Source organism: Ramularia collo-cygni (assembly GCF_900074925.1).
Source record: "Ramularia collo-cygni strain URUG2 genome assembly, contig: RCC_scaffold02, whole genome shotgun sequence".
NCBI lineage: Eukaryota > Fungi > Ascomycota > Dothideomycetes > Mycosphaerellales > Mycosphaerellaceae > Ramularia > Ramularia collo-cygni.
Window position 1 is genome coordinate 1,312,588 of NW_019716256.1, and position 22,827 is coordinate 1,335,414.

General features: G+C 52.7%; 7 protein-coding genes; 3 read left to right on the forward strand and 4 right to left on the reverse strand.

Annotated features, from left to right (window-relative positions):
- Positions 1-197: 197 nt before the first annotated feature.
- On the forward strand, positions 198-6,867 carry RCC_02067 (related to negative regulator of transcription; the record flags this gene model as incomplete). XM_023767350.1 has 2 exons in its annotated part: positions 198-897; positions 965-6,867. The coding sequence occupies 2 exons, from the start codon at positions 198-200 to the stop codon at positions 6,865-6,867; spliced, it is 6,603 nt and encodes a 2,200-aa protein (XP_023623118.1).
- Positions 6,868-7,773: 906 nt separating this feature from the next.
- RCC_02068 (uncharacterized protein) lies at positions 7,774-9,537 on the reverse strand (the record flags this gene model as incomplete). XM_023767351.1 has 3 exons in its annotated part: positions 7,774-8,434; positions 8,485-9,309; positions 9,359-9,537. The coding sequence occupies 3 exons, from the start codon at positions 9,535-9,537 to the stop codon at positions 7,774-7,776; spliced, it is 1,665 nt and encodes a 554-aa protein (XP_023623119.1).
- A 551-nt stretch (positions 9,538-10,088) lies between these two features.
- RCC_02069 (probable Signal peptidase complex catalytic subunit sec11) lies at positions 10,089-10,663 on the forward strand (the record flags this gene model as incomplete). XM_023767352.1 has 2 exons in its annotated part: positions 10,089-10,384; positions 10,435-10,663. The coding sequence occupies 2 exons, from the start codon at positions 10,089-10,091 to the stop codon at positions 10,661-10,663; spliced, it is 525 nt and encodes a 174-aa protein (XP_023623120.1).
- Positions 10,664-11,802: 1,139 nt separating this feature from the next.
- Positions 11,803-14,758, reverse strand: RCC_02070 (related to cell division control protein (Cdc15); the record flags this gene model as incomplete). XM_023767353.1 has 3 exons in its annotated part: positions 11,803-11,969; positions 12,030-14,651; positions 14,707-14,758. 3 exons carry the CDS (start codon positions 14,756-14,758, stop codon positions 11,803-11,805), a joined length of 2,841 nt encoding a protein of 946 aa, XP_023623121.1.
- A 1,319-nt stretch (positions 14,759-16,077) lies between these two features.
- On the forward strand, positions 16,078-17,955 carry RCC_02071 (uncharacterized protein; the record flags this gene model as incomplete). The annotated part of the gene is made up of 1 exon (XM_023767354.1): positions 16,078-17,955. The coding sequence occupies one exon, from the start codon at positions 16,078-16,080 to the stop codon at positions 17,953-17,955; it is 1,878 nt and encodes a 625-aa protein (XP_023623122.1).
- Positions 17,956-18,713: 758 nt separating this feature from the next.
- Positions 18,714-20,814, reverse strand: RCC_02072 (related to very long-chain acyl-CoA synthetase/fatty acid transporter; the record flags this gene model as incomplete). XM_023767355.1 has 4 exons in its annotated part: positions 18,714-19,954; positions 20,069-20,584; positions 20,636-20,749; positions 20,805-20,814. The coding sequence occupies 4 exons, from the start codon at positions 20,812-20,814 to the stop codon at positions 18,714-18,716; spliced, it is 1,881 nt and encodes a 626-aa protein (XP_023623123.1).
- Positions 20,815-21,591: 777 nt separating this feature from the next.
- Positions 21,592-22,593, reverse strand: RCC_02073 (related to RNA helicase HEL117; the record flags this gene model as incomplete). The annotated part of the gene is made up of 1 exon (XM_023767356.1): positions 21,592-22,593. One exon carries the CDS (start codon positions 22,591-22,593, stop codon positions 21,592-21,594), a length of 1,002 nt encoding a protein of 333 aa, XP_023623124.1.
- Positions 22,594-22,827: the final 234 nt, after the last annotated feature.

The following is a 22,827-nucleotide window of genomic DNA, read 5'->3' on the forward strand; positions in this document are numbered from 1 at the left end:
CTGAGTGTGTACATGTATGCGTGAGCACCAGGGGTTCAAAGCCCATGCAACGGTATCGCACCTGCCAAAAGTTGTGCCATCTCCACATCGCACATTTCTGGCCAGACCAGTGCAAGCTGGTGCTCGACTTCATCCAAACTCCCTTTGACTCGCATCATCTCTTTGCTGACTAGACGGATGCCGCTTCCAATGTATCAATGAGCTYGAATTTCGACGACAATACCCTCAAGAACCACCCCCCGCCGCGAAGAAGCACGAGGGCACTGCGAAACTCCGAGCAGCAACAGCAGCAGGTCCCTCGGCGCGGTCCTGCGCCCATCACCACCAATTCACTGCCGGCGCGCAGCGAGTCGTCACCCTTTTCGCCGCCGACACATTCCACCCCAAGCTTCACGTCCGCTGGCTCGAGTGCTATCGGCCCCGGCATCTCACGTCTTGCGCGGCACTCGCCATCACTCTCATCCACCGTCGGATCCCCAGCTTCCTCGACCGGATCGCACGGGGGGCTTGCCAGCTTGCTCACCACCCAGCTACATATCCTATTATCAACACTCAAGGAGGGATCGTCGCTGGAGACGCAGAGACTGAAGATCAAAAAGCTTCTAGATGATAGCGGCATGGAGATGTTCTCACAATTCTTCGGCCGGCTTCTCCAGACCAATGCGGCCACCATCTTCTCTGGCGCGCCCAAGAACAGAGATAGCTATCCCGTCCTAGTAGCGGAGGTGGAAAAGCTTGCGGAGGATCCTGAACAGGCCGACAAGATAGCACAGTCACTCGAGGGTGATTTTGAACTTGCGGGCTTTATCCAGCACTTTTCCCTCGAGCCAACTGCTAAAGCTTCACTCTTGACCTCACTTCGAACGCTGGCTTCCAAGCCCGAGCTGCGCGCAAAAGGTATGCATCTGATGATTTCCATCCTTCCATGCCTTTCACACAACGCTAACACGTGCTCCTCTCCAAGCCGACGCACAGCTCTCCGCAAGCTTCCAATCCTTCATCACGACAGTTGTGGACACTGAGCACGACATCTCACCGCTCGTGCTCGCTGCAATTGTGGAACGCCTCATCAAATCTCCAACGAGCGACGACTCACAGCGCGAGAATTTATTCTACGCGATCCGAGTGCGCTACATCACACACCTCAACACGCGAGTACCGCCACCCGTCGAATCGGCCATGTTCCTCGACGAGCTATTGGCGCCGACGCCAGAGAACCGGCTTGCAAAGCATGTGGAACAGCTAGGACCAAAAGTGACGGCGAGTGCAGAGGCGTGCAAGGACATGCTGGCTGGTGTGGAGACTRGAGATATTTCCTTCTCACAAATCGCCAATGCACTGCTGCTGATGGTCATGGCTCAAGATGGAAATGCATTTGACCCGGGCGTGTTTGTGGAGGCAGTGAGGCAGCACCGAGCGGGGCAGAAAATCGACTGGACGGATGTGGTGGCCGGATTCGACAAGGAAAGCCTCAGGGTGACGAAGAAGCAGTTCCTCTCGCTCTATAACGCGCTTCTGCCGCTTGCCAGAGAGTATGCAAACTTCGACATCCAGACGTTGTGGGGCTCCACGCGATGGACATACGAAGAGACACAGCTGAGCTTCGTGGTCGCCTTCCTTTCAACCACACCAGAAGAGCTGGATGTCATGCAAATTCCGAATCTGCGTCAAGCCTTTGACCTGACCGACTTTGCGGATGCATCAGACAGCGTGCGTGCATTCGCCGAGCAAGCCATCAAGCACCCTTTGGTATCGCGGGATGCGATTGAGTCGCTGTTCAACATGATCTTCCGATCTCAGGAGACCTACAACCTCGCACAGTCGCTTGGGATTCCAAACACCGTCATCAACCAGAACATGACGATCTTTGTGTGTGCTGCGTCCGCCGTGCCAAAACCATGGGTAGCGTTGCAAGATCAAGCACTGAAGCAGCTCTTCTACCCATTTCTGTTAAAGCAACACGACAATTACGACTTCGTAATGCATTCCTTATGGCAGCACGATAGGAACTGGCTTGCCCTGAGGATGCTCGAGTTCTACAATTCAGACCCGATGTTGCTTTCCTTCATCTTCGACCACGCGTTGGAGCACGGATGGCTGGAAATATTGCTTGATACTACTCAGCCTAGCGGCTTCGCGGTGGATCTAGCAATGTACGCTCACGGAAAGGGACACTGCAATCTGGATGAATGGGCCCAGCAGCACATTTCGCTATATGGCCTGGTCAACTTTGCCCGCGCAGTGGCGGACTTCCTCAAAAGCAAAATGGATGATGAAGCTCTGGTGCAGCGCGAGAGCTCTGCACCATCGACACCCGGATTGGATGTTAAGACCGTCCATACCCTGCTGCGACTGATCACCGATGCTGTTCCGGAGGAAAACCTTGGGCCCATGTCCAGGACGTGCATGGCATTGTACCCACGACTCTTCAACTACGGCCAGGACCCCAGGCGTGACTCCGTCATTGACTCTAACGGTCAGCAAGGCAACCACCTTTCCGAGGACGCGACCAGGGAGATGGAAGAGCGTTACAAGAAAATGTATGGTGGCAACATCACCCCAGATACACTTGTCGCCGATCTAAACCGGCTCAAGATTTCGGAAGAACCCAAGGACCAGGAGCTCTTTGCGGCGATGCTGTATGGCTTGTTTGAAGAGTACAATTGCTTCGGTGAATACCCAAACGAAGCTCTCGCTACCACGGCCGTGCTATTTGGCGGACTTGTGTCCTACCATGTTCTCTCCGGCCTGGCTGAGCAAGCTGCTCTTAACATGATCATCGAAGCAGTATCAGAGTACGGCCCTGAGGATCCAATGTACAGATTCGGGCTCCAAGCGTTGCTTCATGTGCTACCCAGGATTAAAGAGTGGCCGCGCGTAGTCGAGCAGATCCTCAGCATCCCGAGCTTACGAGGCACCGCTGCGATCCCTGCGGCTGAGCAAGCCCTAAAAGAACTGGCGCAGAATGCTGCACTCAACGGTGATGGCGCGAATGGCATCACCAACGGCGTTCTTGATGATGAGTTCTTGGACGACTCCACCCCTCTTCCCTTCTCTGCCATCCGGGTCGACCCACCATCCGAGGAGGGATTCTACGAGGACCCTGATGAGGATGTTTCTGACAAGGTCATGTTCCACCTCAACAACGTGTCCAAGCGCAACTTTGACGACAAGTTCAAAGAGATCGAAGAGCAGCTCGAAGACAAATACACCCAGTGGTTCGCGCATTACCTGGTGGAAGATCTGGCCAAGTCTCAGCCGAACTTTCAATGGCTCTATTTGCAAATCCTCACCAAGCTCAACAGGAAGGAGCTGTGGACTGAAATCATGCGAGAGACGTACATCAGCTGTGCCAAGATGCTCAACTCGCAGTCGACCATGGACAATCAGCACGAACGGGCGACGATGAAGAACCTTGCTGGCTGGCTCGGCTCGATCACCTTGGCGCGGGATAGGCCCATCCTCCACCGCAATCTTTCCTTCAAGGACCTTCTCATTGAGGGATACGATAGTCAACGCTTGTTGGTGGCGATTCCCTTCGCGTGCAAAGCTCTTTTCCACGCCGCTCACTCGAAGATCTTCAGGCCACCCAATCCTTGGATCACGGAGCTGCTTGGCCTTTTCAGTGAACTGTACCACTTCATGGATTTGAAGTTGAACATGAAGTTTGAGATTGAAATGCTGTGCCGTGAGTTTGGCGTCGACATCAAAAAAGTCGAGCCGCTGGAGATTATCCGTGGCCGACCGACGCTCGAACAGATCGCCATGCAGCAGTACATTCCCGAAGGTGACCCCAACGCCTTTGGCGACATGGCACTCATGGGTCTCTCAAAGCGCGGACCCAACGAGCGGTTCTCCCCGGATGCCGTTATTCAAGCAGTGCCAGATCTTGGCAATGTGCTTCAAATTCCACAGGCTGTTGGCAACATCGGTCAGCAGCAACTCCGCAGCATCTTTGTCAACGCGGCGCAACAAGCAATCTATGAGATCATCGCTCCCGTTGTCGAACGATCTGTCACGATAGCATCGATCTCCACCTCCGAGCTCATCCAGAAGGACTTTGTCACAGAGGCTGATGAAGCGATCATGAAGGCTAGTTCCCATATCATGGTCAAGGCTCTGGCTGGCAGTCTTGCACTCGTTACCTGCAAGGAGCCTCTCCGCATGAGCATCACGAACAACATCCGCATTCTCGCCTCTCATAAGTTGTCTGAGCAGCTTCCGGAGGGTCAGATTCTTATGTTCGTTAATGACAACATTGACACGGTCTGCAGTCTTGTTGAGCGTGCGGCCGAAGAGCACTCCCTATCCGAGATTAACCTGCAGCTCGAGCAGGCTCTGGATGTTCGCAGGGCGCACCACGAGCTAAGGCCAAACGAGCCGTTTGCTGCAAATGGAACCCCGAACCGCTGGTCAACTCTGATTGCCGAGCCGTTCCGACAGGATGTGGCAGGACTGACCAGACCACAGCTGGCTTTGTATGAGGACTTTGGTCGTCAAGCACGGCAGGTCCCGTCGACACATACCACCAACGGATCTCAAGACAGCAATCGCCAGTTGCCCGATGTGCTTTCAGAAGGCTACCTGCCCACTCTGCCGACACCCGCGGAAGCTCCAGCAATGCCACGACCAGCCCAACAGCAGCGTCCTCAGGGCATGCAATCTGCCCAAAACCAGCATATCAACGGCTACCTCGACAGTGGCAACGTTCTTCAGCGAATCTTTGCGTTCATGGACGAACTCCAGCAGAGCTCTCGAGAGGCCACTGAAGAGCACATCAGTGATATTGGAGAAGGTGCTCCAATTCGTCGCATTTATGGACAGTTGGTTGGATTGATCGAGGCAGCCCCTCCTTCGCAGCAAGACACTCTCGCCCACCTTGCCGGGAGCCAATGTTTCGCTGTCATTTACGCAGATGTTCAGAAGCGTCTGGAGATTGAGGTCTTTGTGCGCCTCCTGATGCAGCTTTGCAGAATGTCTGTGCCAGCTGGCCGCCATCTCACCATGGAGCTCGCCACTAACGATGGCGACCGAACCTTCAATGCCGCAGCAATAACATCTCTGCACAATGAGGGACTAATGGACATGCAGCACATCGACGCTCACATATCCAGAGCGCTAAGGCAGAGACGCACTGTTGCTCTGCCCTTCCTGCGGGACATCATCGACGAAATGCTATTGGGAGAAAATCCAGTAGCCATGCGTACTGACTTCGTTCTTTCGTACGAAGCACTCGCACAGTGGCTTTCTGAAGACCCATCCCTTCACATTGGACACGACATCATGACGAAGCTTCAGATTCCAGCCAACCAGATCAATGGTATGCCGAGCCCGGAGTCCGAGCACTCCAAGAGCGACGAACGCGAGTACCTGTTCGAGGAGTGGATCCGCCTGCAGCGCAAGGACCTGCCCCAGCGCTCATATCTCGCATTCGCCCAGCAGATGCATCATGGTGGCATCATAAGTAGCCCCGAGGATGCCATGGGCTTCTTCCGATCGTGCCTAGAGATGTCTTGTGACCAATTTGATCGCATCAGCAGTGTGCCATACGCCGCCCAGGATGCGGCATACGTGGCCATCGATGCGCTTGCCAAACTCRTCGTTGTTATGGTGGTGCACCAGAGCCCCGAAAACGGCGAGGTGCAAGCTAACAAGGCCAAATCTCTCGAAGGGATCGTTCGGTTGGTGATTCTGGTGATGAACGAGCACCACAACAAGCAAGGCGATCGTTGGAACGGTCGGGTATACTTTCGACTATTCTCCACGCTACTGTGCGAAATCCACGATCACCGCGAGCTTCTCACGCCCAAGCAATTGAAGGACATGAACGAAGTCTTTGCTACGGCATTGTTGATAATGCAGCCGCGTTACTTCTCCGGTTTCATGTATCCATGGCTGGGTTTGCTCAGTCACCGCTTGCTGGTTCCAGCCTTCCTCGCCAACGGCAAGGAGGACGGCGGCTGGGTGGTCTTCACCAAGCTGCTCACTGCACTCTTCATCAACCTTGGGGAGTTGTTGTCCATGCCCGAGGCGCCACCGGTCGCGCAAGACTTCTACCGCGGCGTGCTGCGCTTCTTCACAATGATGCACCATGACTTCCCAGAATACCTGATTGAGAATCACATGCATCTCAATGCGAACATTCCACCACAGTGCCTGCAGCTTCAGAACATCGTCAACAGCGCAGTAACTCGGGTCGTATTCAACGACCAGCCGGATCCGTTCACACCAGGTCTCAAGATCAACAGGCTTGAGGCTGTGCGAATCGAACCGAGCATCTCCCCTTCTGTTACCGGACCTTTGGAAGATGCCAACATTATCAATGAGATGGATCGCTTCACTAATGGTGACGGGACCGACCAGGACTGGATCAACGTTCTGGCTGCCCTGGAGCGACCAGATGGCGCCCTAATCGCAAACGGCATTGTGTTGTACATTGCTAGCTTCTGTTGTGCGTCCTCATCGGTCTTCTCCTCAGCGACGGCGTCAGCTAAGCTTCTGGGCGATCTCCTTCGTGAGACTCGCCCTGAGCTGCGCTACCRCATCATCTCAGCCATGGCCAATCAAGTCCGCTACGTCAATGCGCACACTCAATACTACTCCACCGCGCTCCACCACTTCTTTGCCACCGGCTCGCAGGAAGTACAAGAACAAATCATGCGCGTGCTGTGCGAACGACTGATGGTTCCTCGTCCACATCCGTGGGGTCTGATCGTCATGATGCTCGAGATGGTCAAGAACGAGAGCTACAACATTTGGAGCCTGCCGTGGATCAAGACGGCGCCTCAAGTTGAATCGATGCTCCTCAATCTGGCGCACTCGCAGGATCATCGGCAGACGAGGAGCCCAATCGGGGGCATGATGTAGTGCGGATGCTTCCCAAAGGACCAATTCGGAGAGGGAGAAATACCAGGCGAAATTGTCCATGGTAGAAATTGCTGGAGGATTGGTCTGAGGGCTTGGGACTCGTTCAATTATGAGAATGAGTTTCTCCCTGCTCTCTCACTATCATCAACGACGACATCCACTCCTTCAAGACTGGTCACATACCAATACTGAAATCGACACATCACACACAACGGCGTACCGGGCGGAAGTCTGTGAGAAAGCGGTAAAAGTTTCCATGTGTATGTATGTATTACATGATGCAGCGGACGGAACCTTCATTTTGACAAGGAGGAATTCCTGGCGCAGGATCACGGGGTTAATGAGTGTTGCATTTGCGTTCTCTCTTCTCTACAGAGGATGTGTGTAATATTCTCGGGCATTGGGCGGCGTGCATCATGACTTCGGACGGCACGAAATGGGTTGATGATGGGCGAATGGGAACTGTAGATTAGTGCATAATGGTATGGAGGCGTAATGCATTTTGACTGTCTCACGTCTCATGAGTGTCATCACTGCATAGTTAAGGATGTATTGATGGATGATGTCGGTCGTGATGTGGTCCATATATCGACGCCGCTCTTGCGATGTGCACCTCAGTGCGCAACGTAACTGGGAAAGAAAGCACACTTGCTGCATGTAACGTTCGTGAAGCAATTGATGCACATCACGTAAAGYGCTCTCTTTTGACGCTCGTGACTGTCTTGGGAAGCCCTGAAGGCCTCATCACTCTACATGAAAGGAGGCCAGCTGGCTCAAGGTTCCCTCTCGGGTCACCCTGAGTAGTAGAAGCAAAGTGTCTTACTTCCTCATAGATGCCTGCCTTCCTCGCCTGCCATTTTCACCTGTCTATGCATCCCAAATTCATGCAAAGCCCTCAAGCTTCCATCAATTCGCAGGTATAGCCTCATCCTGGCACCCAGCATTCTCCTCCCTCGCATCGCGCTCCAACACTTCCACAACCGCGCTGTTGAACTCAGGGTTTTCGCTCAATACTTGGTCGAGAACTTCTGGATGGTGCTTGTGCAGCTTAAAGTAACTTTCCGCCACGTGCTTGATGATCCAAGCTCCCAGCTGCCTTTGCGCTTGACTTTCCACGGGTGGCACACTGTTGAACATGAGCACCAGGCCTAAGAGCGAGAGTTCTGGAAGCGGGTAGAGTGCCTGCAGCTTCTCTAGAATGTATTGCTGAAGGACTTCGTGGGAGATTTTGGAGGCGGTGATGAATGCTAGGCCCAGAAAGTTGGCGTGTTTTTCTTTGAGTGTCTTTCCGAGGGGACCGAAAGGGTGTGGGTGAGTCTTGGGGTGAAGGAATTCAGGGCCCAATTCTTTGGTGAGGAAGTATGGAAGTAGACGATTCACCTCTTTGAAAGTGAGTTTGTGTTGGAGAGAAATCGTGTCGTATTCCAGGGGGATGATTTCGCAGTTGTGTTGGGAGCTGAAGTTGCAGCGAATGCTCAGGAACTGGCAGTCCGCGAGGCTGGATTTGGGAATGAGGAGTTGGGATTCGAGGTCTGTTTCCGAGAACACAATCTTGACTTGTGTAGGGCTGAGATGTGTCAGTTTGAATCGCAACACAATACAAGAGACAATGCTTACACTTGCTGCGTGGTTTTGCGGTGCTTCTTCCCTTCGCTGAAAATTTTGCCTCTGATTGGGTCTGGGGCGGCTTTTCGGTTTGAGGCTTTTACCACAAAGTCAGGTTCGCCCTCGCTCTCCACGATACTGATTTTATGCCGACCATTTGTACCTTTGCTGGACTTCTTGCTGTCATTTGGCTTTGAAGGAAGCTCGTGGGCCGAGGTGGCTTTAACCATARCCTCAGACTTGTCGTTAGTCTCCGAATCACTATCGACTGCTAGTCTTCGGCCGTTTCTTCTGAGAGACTTCTTAGCAACGGGCGAGTCGTCTGGCGTGCTGGGTCCCTTGTGGCGGTAGACCACCGCAGGCATCGGACGACGTGGCGCAGATGGATCATCGACGATAACACAGTCATTTTCGTCGTCATCCTTGGTTTTTCTCGGTGCTTTGGCTTTCATGCCTGATTTCCGAAGGTCTCCATCACTGTCGTACTCGTCTGCAAACGACCTCTTCTTCGGGATCATTCCCTTGGGAGCTCTTCCATTCGCCTTTTGCGGAGTTGCCTTGAAATTGCTTTTTTGGTGCCAGAAGGACGACCGTCCTTTGTCTCTCCGAGCCTTATCTTCTTTCCTTGCCTCTGATTGATTCACCATATAGTTGTGCCAGTACTGATGGTTCTCCAGGAACGTAACGTCCTGGCGAAATGCCGTTCGGCGCTGCTTCTCCATTGTCACTTCTTCACTGTCGTTCTGCTGTACATCTCGCTGCTCAAATGGCTCGAGACCTTGGAGATAGTCGTGATTCGGATCCCATTCCTTCACAGAGTTCCGATCGACCCAGATGCTATGGTATGTTAGCGCTAGCCTGAACTGTACGCAGCTTTTATGCGTACTACATGTGTCTTCCCAGCAGCACTGCTGGTAAGGCCCGTTCTTCAGAAATGGTTTCCATGAAACGTGGCGGCGCGGTGCTCTTGTCGCATATCACCACCGGCCACTTCTTCTTCTTATACGACGCGATCCAAGTGCTCCCAGTAGCGATCTCCCGCGCTGGTCGACGGGATCCCGCCATTGCGTTGGTTGTTGTGCAGAGGAAAGATGGTGGCGTTGTGTAAAAGGAGTGATGTCTTGCTATGCTGGAAGAAATGAAAGTATTGAAAGGAAGACATTGAAGTACCGGTGAAGCGGCGCAAGGCAACAACAGGCCCCCGGCTCTCTTGAGTGAAGTKATTGCACATCTTCACATGTGAAAAAATAGAAGCTCGCAGCGGAGCACTGATAAGGAAAAACGAGAAATGTCGTCAAATGGGAATCTACAGCGAGCACGCTCAACTTCTGAGATGTGCATGGTCGGCAGCTGATGGTCTGGTAGCCCGGACGCTGATAGCTGCATCAGTGTCGTTGTCGATTGTCACATGCGAATTCTGGTGAGGTCTGATATAGAGAGGTGGACCGTGCGTAATTAGGGCTTCATGCCGAGAACCGGGAACCACCTTTCCTATACCTTACCATTGGAGCTCTACCTCTACCTACTTCTTCCAGGTTGACACTGAAGCCCCGGCACACTCTATACCAACAACTCCACGATCGCGTGCACACATCCAAACATCGTAATCGTACGAAATGTTTTCCGCCATCGCGAACCTCCAGCCACGGCAACTGGCCGCCCAAGCTCTCAACTTCGCGCTCGTACTCTCAACAGCTTTCATGCTCTGGAAAGGCCTATCCGTCGTCAGCGATTCATCTTCACCCATCGTTGTTGTGCTATCAGGCAGTATGGAGCCCGCATTTCAACGTGGAGATCTCTTGTTCCTCTGGAATCGAGGCATGGACACACAAGTTGGAGAAGTCGTGGTATACAATGTGCGCGGAAAGGATATCCCGATTGTGCACAGAGTTGTCAGGAGATTTGGCGGAGGGTGAGTGTGGCTCGTTTGGGCTTAGAGAAGTTGATGCTGAYATACGATAGGAGCGCACYGCTACAGCTCCTCACCAAGGGAGACAACAACGGCGCGGATGACACGGAGCTCTACGCGCAGGGCCAGAACTTCCTCGACCGGAGTAAGGATGTTGTTGGTAGCGTGGTGGGATTCGTGCCTTTTGTCGGCTATGTGACAATTCTTCTCAGCGAACACCCTTGGCTAAAGACTGTGATGTTGGTCTTCATGGCGCTCACGGTGGTGTTACAAAGGGAATAGAATCCGAGATTTTATCAGCGAGGAGTTCAGGCGCAACATTTGAAAAGCTGCATGTAAAGGAGCGGTCGTGTGTAGGAATTATGGTTCAGGGCATGTTCAGTATGCAGTTGCCCTTCATGCTGACTGCGGGCACACAGTCTTTAAAAGCGGCAGCAGCCTCACAGGAAGTGTGTGCCTCGCGGTAGCCTTCTCCCACAACCAGAGGATCAAGTCAGAATTCACTTGACGAGCATTTCCAATGGCTCGCAGGTACTGGATGCAAGCTTAGAACAGCGATCATCGGATTGAAGTAATCCCCTACTGCCTCACAAGAAGCTGGACACATATTGCTTTCGCATCGCAGGAACGGAATCTGGAACCGGGGTACTGGCTATCATTCTGGCAGAGGGATACGCAGGCTGGATAGAAATAACCGGGGCGGCGCAAAGGTGATAGATCACTCTGTGGACATCCAAAATGCAGATTCTATGTCAAGCCAGCCAGCCAGGACTTCGATCTCGATCTCGACCTCAGCACTCTTCAACACCTCTTCCTTTACACGCTCCCACACCAAGCCGTTTCTCTAGAGGGAAGACCCTCCGCTATGCTAGACGATAAGGTGTCGAATCAAACAATGGAAATGCTTGCCTGTTCAGAAATAAATATCTCATCACACACAATGTACAAACTTTACCTCATGTGTTTAAGCATTGGCCAGAGATTAAGCCTTGAGATATGCTTCTATCGTACAGAGTTTGACATCCAGTAGTTTCCGCTGTTAGGMCGCCCAATACGATCTCGTGTTAAGCTCGACAAGCAAGACCACACAAGTTCCATCTCTTGAGAAAAAAACAAACATCTTCCTGCACAGATATAGCATTTCAATATTCTCATTCTCATACAAATATACCCCCTCCATAAAAACAAAAGAGCGAGCGAGCGCAGGCCGTATCAGAACATCAAAAAGAAAAGCAACATGTACGCTACCCAAAACTCCCCGGGCCAGAAGACAACAACAAACCCTGCACAACCCACCCAAACAATGTGCCGTGATGTCCATCATTCGTCCTCGACTGTGCCTCACATCAACCGACCTTGACAGATTGACTTTCCGACCTGTCAATACCCGCATACCGAAAGTAAACATCTTGATCCCGTACCTAACAGGCTTTCAGATAGTTACTCGGCACCAGTCCAGGACCCGTCTTGCCAGGAATCTCTGCCTCCCACCATCCGTCGTCTTGATGTCTCGTGACGGCAAGAATGTCTCCTTTGCCGAATGAGAGTTCTTCAGGAATGGCGGCTTGGTACATGTACATTGCGCGAGCTGTGAGATATATCGTTAGTAACCAGACCTATTGATCCTCAATTGTGAAGCAAGACTCACCATAATGTAGAATAGCCCTGCCGTCCTTTGTAAAACTCCTTTGTGTTCCCTGACTCTGGCTTCTAACCCTAGWAGCAGGTGAGATTTGCGACCCGCCATCTGGATAGTATTGGCTTTGTGGCCTTCCCCCACGCTGCGAGCCACCATAGGTGGAGGAGGGGGCAGGTGCAAGCTGCATCGCCATTCCTCCTGCCGCGGCGAGATCGGATCCGCGACTGCTGGGAGGTCTTTGGCTCGCTCCACTGGTGGCTGGGCGAGCGCTGTAGGCCGGGTTTGGGCTCGCAGCGCGCTGGAATGCAGGAGATGCGCCACGTCCTGCAGTATGGCCGCCGTAGTTGCCAGAAGGTGGATGATTTGGCTTGATCGGGCTGGAGGACTGGGCGCGTGGTCGAGGCGCAGCAGCCGGTCCACCATATGGATTCGGAGATGCGGCACGGTAATTTGGTTGAGCTCGAGATTCCGCAGGTCGAGGACTGATGGCTCGCGGTGGCGCAGGAGAGCTTGCTCGTGGAGGCTCCTGTCTACCCATGCTGCTTCCGGGTCGTGACATTGGTGCGCCTCCCCCATTGAACATGGTTTGTTTCTGACCGACGTATTGCGCCGTGGTTTTTAGCATGTCTTTCTTCGAATGTGCGGGCTGAGGAGCACCTAGTCTGCTCACGGGTTGATCATATGAGGGTGGTGGCGTACCCCGGTACCCATTGTTATTGGAGAAGGGCGTCTGCGCAGCGCTTTCTCTACCCCCTCGCTGTGAGGCTGGTGTTCCGGGTACAGGTGTGGCCATACCATAGTGACGATCGGCTGATTCACGGGTCGAGGCGTGCTTTCCAACCCCTTTCAACTCTGCCAACGCTCGTGCAATTGGATCGAGCTCACCCGGCGCGTCTCTTCCTGGGGGCTTCTTTCGCAAGTCTGGGTGCGCCACTTCAAACACATTGTTTCCAATTCCAAGCTGGTAGTCCGCACGAGGGTCGACATCCGGATCCGGACTGGCTGTGGGCTGCTTGTTCCATGTACTGGCTCTACTTGGGTTGCCAAAAGTCTGCTTGGTTGGACTTGTGCCTGCGCTGTTGGCTTGGCGAGCAGACGCTGGAGTCCAGGTGTTCCTGCCGCTAGGCGCAGGCGCGTTGGATTGCTGGAGTGGCTCTTTGCTCTTTTGGCTCTTCCTCCGGAAGGGTGATTGGAAGAAGCCACTCTTCTTCTTCTGCACCTGCTTGTCTTCCGGTGGCCCGGCTGAAACATTGGAGAAGCTAGAGACGCCAGAGATATTCGAWCCGTTGTAGTTCTTGGTAGGCGATGCGTTGCGGCTAGCGGGATCTATACTAGAGTACGATGTCGGCTGGGAATAGTCGCTGTGCTCCTGGCTGTCACGGCTTCCCGGTCGGACRGGTGATGGGATGGAGCTGCGTTCGGACGGAGCATCCATTCTGCAGAACTGCGTCATACCATCTGTGGGATAAGGGTTATGTGGTATGGGCTGCTGCTCTGTGTATGGAATCGAGTGGGCGGAAGAGTGGCTAACCTGACTCATTGAGAGTGGAGGAGGTGCTGCGCTGCCATGCGAGCTCCGGGCATGCGCCATGAAGGAGTCCTCGCCCTGCAAGGATGTGCGGCTCTTCGGAATACCCATCTCTTCTCTCAAGCTTGAATCTGGGTCATTGTGCGATTCAAAAGTGCTGGGCTGAGGAGACGAGGTCCGGAAGGTAGGATTCATCGTTCGCTGGAACTGCGCGACAGAGTAGGCGTCGTCGTCGACGGATCCATGGTTGGAAATGACATCGTCAATATCGCCACGACAAAAGTTGATGTACTTTGGTGGATCGGGGATTTCCTGGCCAGTACCAGAGTCCTTGATGAAGCTGCAAATGTCCTTTTCCACCTCGCAGTCCTCCAAAGACAGACGCACTTTCTCACACGACTGGTCGTCACTAACGCAGACAGTCGATGCGATGTTGGCAAAACTCCAGAGACTGCTCTTGAAGAAATCTAGGCGTTCCTCTTCCAGATCCTGGAACTTGTCACAAGCGGCCTTCCATTCGCGGTTCCAGCGGCCGGTCGTTTCCTCTAGGATCTTGACAGCCGTCTCATACTCGCTGCTGTTGGCCGACATTTGAATTTGCGTCTTCTCCAGCTTGGCCTTGTTCTTGCGCTCTTCTTGACCCATGACCATGTGGCCCTGAGCAAGGTAGCCTTTTATCTTGAGACAGTCCTGCTCAAACTTGTCGCGTGCCTTGAAGACCGTTGCTGTTTGTTGATTCTTGGTCTTGAGTAGCTTTTCAATACCACCCTGCACAATCTTCCTGCGTTCCTTGATTCCACCGTTGAAAGCCACCAGTGGTTCCTCGAGCTCACTTTTCATCTGACCAGCAATGGTGCCATGGGCCCTGCCCATCGACTCCGTCTCGGTGCGAAGCACATCTAATGACATGCGCAACGTTCCCGTCTCTAATGACCCGAGTGGTTTCTTGGCTAGACTGAGCAGCGCTCGGGCGTATTCGTCCTCGATCTTGGCTCGCGCAGTGTAAAAGGCCTTGAGTTCATCGCTTGTTTGTTTCGAGTTGTGCATGCGGTCCATCAGGGGGGCGACACCGGCGTCATCTTTGCCCCAGAAGTTGTTTGCGACTGTTGGCAGCATTAGTATGGTGATGGAGCAGGACTTCGTCGTCTTCCCACATACAAGACAGTGAGACGCTGGGCCCATCCGAGGCCGAGCCCGCTCTGGACGGCATGGCGCCCGCGAGCGATGGTAAGAGATGGTCCTCGTGGGCGGGGGATGATGATGATGCAGATTCTACTGCGATATGGCTATGTCAAAGCGATAGAATGTGAAAAAGTGTGGTATGTGATTGTCGGGTGTGCTGCTCAGTCCAACGGCCAACGTTGGACTCTGGAGAATGTGAAGCCGAGCGAGCGCGTCCAAACGCCCAAACAGCCCGCCCTCTCGGCCTCACAACAGATCGGCCAGTCGCCCAGCAACGCAAGCGAATCATCGAAACGCCACTCGATATGGCGCGGGACCTCACCTTGTTCACACTCTGCAACCGCCGTCATCGTCTAAAGTATTTCTGCCATCGACGTGATCACGGACTGACAAGGACTGGTCGGATGCTCTTGCTTCATGACGATTCAGAGCGACGAGTCCCGCCAACATCGAGAGTCGGGCGGAGTACTCCGTACCCTGAAGTTCTGCCAAGACTTGAGATGGACAAAGCAGCCTGAGGCCATGATTGAGGTACCTCACCTTACTGTACCTTTGACATGCAGTGCAATGCAATGCGGCATCCCGAACCGGACCAAATATCCGTCAACCGCTCGCTGCAGTCATGACAGAGCTGGCGGTGGCCTCAATCTGGAGTCTTCCGAATGGCGTATTCGAGGACTCTGTCCACAGAATGAATGTCGCGGCAGGCGGCCTCACGGATGATATTCGCCGCAGACCGCAGCAGTCACACCACAGCGGCTAGCTGCACTACAACTTCAAACGTGAATCTGCATCTGCCTTGAGCTGGCTCGGATTTCAAGCAATCCAACATCGAACAGCTGCGGAGKATCGGGTTCTCCGTCAGGATTGTGGGAGTCAAGCCAATGGACTCGCATCTCTGCTTACCACGAGCCTCAACAAACTTGACACAACATGACGTCTTTATGAATCGTCAATCGTCCCCGCCAGAGTGCATTGACAGATGCGATAAGTAGGCGATGGATCATTCTGCCTGGCTGGTCCGCATGATTCGCTGCGTTGCCTTCAGAAGTTGGGTAAGCTCGAGCTCACCTTCTTCTCCTCATCATACCTTACCTTTCTGACCCTGATTGATATCCTAAACTCTGTCATCTAATGTTCCAAGGTTCACATCGACACCACTGCCAGATACAGAGCGCCAAGATGGATTATTACTACCCACTCTCTGTGTGCGATCTGTCCCTCGACCATGACCATCATCCTTGGGATTTATGTCATCCACTGTGTACATCTTCTCACTCCCGCCCCCACTTTGAGTGCCCAATCGTCCAGAAACCGCCTTTCAAGCGCTCTTGCTTCGATTCGGAAATGTTTAGATCTAAACCGCGCTACGACCCCGAGGCATTTCTCGCAGAATCGCCGGACCGCGCGAATCGTAGGGGGAGGCAACTAATCGACAACATGAATGCATTTCGAGAGACCCTACAGGACAGAAACGCCGACAATTTGCACTTCATCCATAACCAGAACATTCCGTCTGCGATCCCTCCAGAACGATTGAATGCGTTGAGAAGGGAGAAGCCGGTGATGCCGGCGTCTGCAAGGCGATCGGGGCGACATGCACGCGCACCAAGCGCGGAAGGCGTGGATGAGTTGGTCCAGCATTTGCGCGACATGGACTTGAACATCTCGCAATTGCAGATGCTGGTCGATCGAGAGGTGGAACTCTGGCGTCTCCATCCAGACAAGGTTTCCACTTACCTAAATGCTTTGAATAGCGTACTAGAGGCTCAACGAAACTCCAATGCCGAGCCAGAGAAGTGCTCTGCCGATGTCCCCATACCATCGGAGGCTGCTAACAGGAGAGAGCATTACGGTCGAGTCGGAGTACCGCCTTCTGCGCACAAACACACGTCTCCTGAAATCTTGCATGAGCTTCACGAGCACGAAACGGATCGCAAGCCTGTGCCAATTAGAACAACAGGTGTGCAGCAACCTGTTGCTGGAAGTTCTCAGCAAGCGATGGTTGAAGCTTGGGAATATGAGCAGACTTTATTTGAGTTCAATGCTCAGATGGGCGCTGCGGCTCCACAACGGTTGCAGCAACAGACAGCAATACAAGACATGCTTGCAGCTCAAGCTTTCTCTACGGAGAATCCCAATGCAGAATTGGCGCAGGATCGGGACTCTCAATATTCTGAGGTGACTGCTGCCAGTTCTTTCTCAAGATCGCACCGGGATTCTAAACATGAATCACAAGATCAAGATAATTTCGCAGCAAGAATCATGTCTGGTCTATTTGGAGATGCCCCAAGCGTGCAAAAGACACTTTCAGAGCTTCGAGATATGCTGGTCAATCATCCAGCAGCCCCCCATTCACGGTCGGATCATCTTGCCCCACGCGCGCCCGCGTCACTTGCTCCATCCAGCGAGGTCCGTGGCAGTCACGAGAATCAAGTCGACATTCACGGTGCTGTGTTGTCGGACGAAGAGCTCGCGACTGAGGAACACATCCGCGATCTATTGTCTTCTTCGCAGTACGACCGGCAAGAGAAATCGCGTACTTCGGGGCTGAGACGCAAGAGTTTRGCACTCACGGAAGTTGGGAAGAAAGTTGCTCATGGCCTCTCGAACATGGCTCGGTCTTTGAGAAGTCGTCACAAGAGCATGAAACTGAAGGCGGAAGCTTCTCACGACGGAGCTGCCCTGGCTATCAATAGCACGGACGACGTTCAATCCAAACGTGAGGGAAAGCGTCCTGTACGGCAAACAAGCTCGAGAGAGGCTCCGGCAAGCCTCTTGTCCCCTCACGATGAAGACAAACTCATCCGTGAGGTCCTAGAGCAACAGCGCCTTATGGCTGCAGCCGCTGCGAGAGCTCTCAAGGACTTTCAAGGAAGTTTCCTCACGGAATGCGTGTGCTGTGGTGACGAGAAGAACACGGGGCTGTCATTTCCGTCGCGCCCACCAACGGACGCCTGCGAGCATGCACCAAAGACGTGTCTGGAATGTTTGGACTGCTGGCTTGCTTCTGAGCTGGCGGGCAAGGGCTGCAAGGCATTACGTTGTCCCGACTGCTTGAAAGAGATGGAATACGAGGATGTTCGACGAGGAGCATCGGAGAAGACGAGGGAGGGTTATGATGGACGACTGTTCCTGATGGCTTTGAGCGAGGAGCCTGAATTCGCTTGGTGTTTGGTATGTACGATTCAATGGATATTTGAGCTGATGCTGACTGAAAGGTAGGCTCCGAACTGCAATTCTGGCCAACTCAATGAGGACAATGAAAACTACATGGAGTGTGCAAGTTGCCAATACCAGCAATGTCTCAAGCACAAAATCCCTTGGCATAGAGGAGAGACTTGCGAGGTGTACGAGCAACGAGTCAAATTCGTGGATGAATGTGAATTGGCCACGCAGGCTATGATTAATGGTGTGAGCCAGATCTGTATTGGAGAGGGATGTGGATGGAGGATTCAGAAGAGGGATGGGTAAGTTGAGTGGTTCTGTGGTGTGGCTTGCGATTGATTGATTGACTGGCTGACCTGGTTGATAGATGCGACCATATGACTTGCACGAGATGCGGATCCCAGTTCTGTTATCAGTGTCGGGCGGATCATAAGGAGATTAGGAGGGTGGGCAATTCGGCGCATGCTACATATTGCAAGTTCCACAGCGGGAATTTGAATGTGTCTTGGCCTTTCAATGCTCATGCTTGAGCTAGTATGAGGGTCTTGTCGAAAGTGAGCAACATGCGAGGAATTAAAAATTCTAAATCGTGTTAATAMTTTCACTTCATTGCCACATGAGGAGGGAATCGATCTTTTGATCAATGCTGAACATGAGCAAAGAATCCAGTCTCGGACACAGTGATGAAACGCGACAAATGGTAGTCTCAACCTTGCATGAAGACAAGAGGGAGAGGTATCAAGCATGCTGGACGGAATTGGAATATCTACATCTACTTTCCCAAAAGACGGGGCTCTCAAAGTCCAATCATCTCTCTACAACTTCGCCTTTCCACTCGCAATATTTTCCCAGTCTCCTCTTCCATACGGCACATATCCGTCAGCACCCGGCGGTGCCCAGAAGAACAAGTCATTGCCACCATCCTTCTCGTGCACACCCAGCTTATCCGGATCAACACCTTCCTGCCTCAAGCCAACTTTGTTCTGCTTGTGATTGTGAATATGCGAGCTGGCCTTTTGCACTCTCAAGAACACCGGCACAGCATAGCGAGGTAGGTTTGCTCGGCAATGCTTCAAAATATCCTTGCGCCAAGCGTCTTGCTCTGCCAAAGCAAGGTCGGATAGATGCAGAGCAGCACATCCCGCACGGCCCTCATAACCTGGTACAGTCACTCCGTAGACGTTAGCTTCGGCGACTCCCTGGAAACGACCCATTGCTTCTGCGACTTCTGCCGTCGACACATTTTCGCTCTTCCAGCGATATGTATCGCCTAGCCGGTCCATAAAGTACCAATGGCCATCTGTACTTCTTCGGAGGGCGTCTCCGCTGCGGTAGTATAGATCTCCTTTCTTGAAGACATTTGTAGCGAATTTCTTGTTGGTGGCTTCTGGATTCCTCCAATAGCCGCCAAATTCCTCTTTGCTTTCAACGGCAACCAACATCTCGCCACCCACTTCATAGGGCGTGCGTTCTGCGAAGCCTGTTTTGGGATCTCTCCAGATGTCTCCGGTGTCGGCGTCCACGCGAACGGGGATGTACTTGTTCTTGAAGAACATCCTTCCGATGAGACCGTGGTGCCCTACGCAGTTGTTGAAGTACTGATTCCGAGAGTAGACAATCAGACTGAACACGCCTTCGCTTGAGTTGAAGAACTCGGCGATCTCGGGAATGTTGAATCTTGACTGCAGTTTTGACCACACGTCCGGTCTCAGTCCGTTGCCATATGCTACTCGGAGCTTGTGGTCTCGTTCGAGGGGGTGCGGAGGCGCAGCAAGAAGGTAGCGAGCTGTCTCACCGACATAAATAAACATCGTTGCTTCACTGTCATGGATATCGGGCCAGAAGTTCTTGACGGAGAATCTAGGCGCAATGGCACAGCCAACCCCTCCCAGAAGAGCTGTGGCTGTTGTGATGATACCTGTTCCATGATACAACGGCATTGGAGAATACCAGCAGTCTACCCCTGGTTTGCTATTGAATGGCGGTTCGAAGTGGGATCCCAGGAGCCAGGTACGATCAATTAGAAATGGACATCCCTTGGGCAGACCAGTCGTACCTGAAAAGCAAAGGATTAGCGAATTCTAGAGCTAATCTGATGTGGACGAAGACCTAGCGTAGCTCAAGTAACACCTTCGAGCCACCCTGTATGCCTGCTACTCTCTCAACTCACCCGATGTGTAGATTAAGCAGAATGGCATTTTGCCTGTCATACCACTACGAAGGCTGTCCGGTGGAACGATCGCGTTACGCGAGGCAATTTGTCGTTTTAACGTGGTATCGAGCGTGACTATCTTCATCCCAGCGGCTTCAATCTCTGTAGCACTCGCTTGAAGTCGTTGTTGGCAACCAGAGTCGTCGTCGACGATGATGAGTTTGCTTTCACAAACCGCCAGACAATGCATCAGAGCCTTGCCCTCCAAGTTGTAGTTAATCAAGGCCGGCCCAGCACCGATGCTGAGCGTGGCAAACATAATCATGATGAATTCCGCCGAGTTTGTCAGGTACATAGCAACCAAGTCGCCGGGTTTGACGCCTTGATCCAGCATCCATTGGGCATAGCGGGCTGTTTGATCATGGAGTTCCTGGAACGTGTAGCTGGCTTCGCGGGTCCAAATAGCTCGAACATCTGGCTGACGAGCACATGTCTCGGCAAGTATGTACCAAGGTGATACTCTGTCATTCTCAACTGTTCACTGTCAGGTCGAATTCCGCCTGATGAAATCTCCTAGGACATTACCAGCTTTGGTGTAGACTGTCTCGGCCTTCTTCGCTTTGAGAAACATGCGGACGTCTCGGGAAAGCTGATATTTGCCATTGAGATACGCCGCTCCCGCAGCAGCAGCTGCTGCCACTATACCTTTTTATTAGCGGCACTCCGCCATATCACATGCAACAAGTGATCTTACCTAAAGCCATTGTTGGGGCCGCTGACGGTGAGGAGGCAGTGTTGCACGATGCGGACCGCCGACTTGACGCAGCTCAGATATCCCTCAAGAGTGGCATGGGAATCAGAAATCGGTATTAGATAATGTCTGATATAAGCTTGGGCATGTAGTAAGAAGAGAAACCTTGCCGATCACGTATGTTGCAAGTCAACACCAGCAGCGAGTCGTGAGGCGTGTGGGGCTTGGAGTGGATATCCGAGGTGCTCGGCGAAGTAGAATAGACGGGGTTCGACCGACGCGACGGTAGATATAGTCGGGTTCGGCCATATTGGTATATGATTATCAATCTTTATCCGAATGATAATGAGGAAAACCACGGAGTCTACTGATTACAAGTACCTAGTAGTGGGAGGGTAAAGCATGAAGTCAGCACAGGGGAAGTCTAAGATGTCCATGGATCCCAAACTAGACATCCGAAAAACAGTTTGCACGGGTCGGTCAGAGGTGAAGAGCTCCTAATAAACATCACCATGTTGCATTGCTGAATCGTGTCTTCGTCATTGAGATATTTCGAGGCGCAAGCACTTCGACTGCTCATGCAATCCTGCTTTCCATAGACGAAGCTCGCCAAAGCAGAGCCGACGTAAAGAAATGTTTCGAGGAAGGCCAAATGTGGTTCGGCGCATTGAAGAGCCACGCAGAGCAAGCAACGATGATGGTGGCAGTGGAAACCTGCAACACCAGCGCTCTCCACCGTGCTGGATTTTCCATATCAAACCTCCGCTCAAGATCGGTCTATAGGACTCATTCAACCAAACCTTTCCTTGGCTAAACCCCTCAACATCTCCATAGTCTTGTCTTCCTTCATCCGGTGTGCAGCCATCCTCTCCTCCCTCTCTGCAGCTCGCGCCCGCAGAGTCTCCTCCTTCCGAATCTCTCTCTCGTTCTTGACCTTCTCATTAGCCTTGATCTTCGCCTTGATCCCATCATCGCCGCCCATGAGTTCGCCCTCGCCAACTTCCTCCGTTCCTGCTTCCTTTGCATCTCCAAATGCACGATTCGCAGCCGTAGTCTCACGCCGCTTTTCCATCTGACGTTCCCTCGATCCAGGATCAGCACGCGGTGCAAGCTCTTCTAGTCTTTCCTTTTGTACGTTGCGATCCTGTTTCCTCTCGTAGCGAAGGTCCGCGATCTGGGCAGATCGATCCTCTTTGACCATTTCCTGTCGATGCTGTAGGTCTTGTATGCTGGGGATTGAAGGTCCTAGGCGTTGCTCGCGGCCGGGAAGAGCAGGTCCATAGCCATCATCGTCATCTTCCTCATCCTCATCCTCGCCAGTTGGCACTGACTGTGTTGCTGCCTCTCTTGGTACATCCCGAGTGGGAAGCTTGCGCAATGTATCCTTGGGTCGCGACTGGTATCGTTCATCCGCCCTCGCTTTCATCTCAGGATCATACCATCCCTCCGAAAGCTCCTTGCGATTCCACTTCCCGAGAAAGCTCTTYCATCTGCCTTTGACCTCATCTTCCGTCAGATCGTCAATGAAGATCTGTTTTTGGACATCTAGGTACTCGGAGAATAGCCCTTTGTAATCCGCAAGATCGTCCTTCTTCAGAGGCTCTCTCTTGAATGGCAGGCGCACTACGACTTGAGATTCGCGATGACGGTGATGGTGGTGATGATGGTGCTTGCGGTGCGGCGACCTCGAACGGTGGCGCTTTACATCGCTTTGGCGTCTGTCGTGAGGAGATCGCGATCGCTTCCTGGTGCTATTGTGATCCCGATGGGAAGAAGATGTTGTGTGGTCCATTGTTGTGGATTAAACAGGTTCATGTGACAGGGCGCTAGCAAGACGATCACAACAAATACGAGGTAAGGTAGCTTCCCAAGCTTTCTACTTCCTAGGTAGTTGTAACACAATTTGATATACAAAGCATGCTCTCAAGACAGCTGCTCATGATTATAAAAGTGTAGTCTTGCTCATTTCACGTGCAGCGTAATCATTCGTGCCTCCTAGGAGGTAGTAGGGCGCCTCGACGTCCGT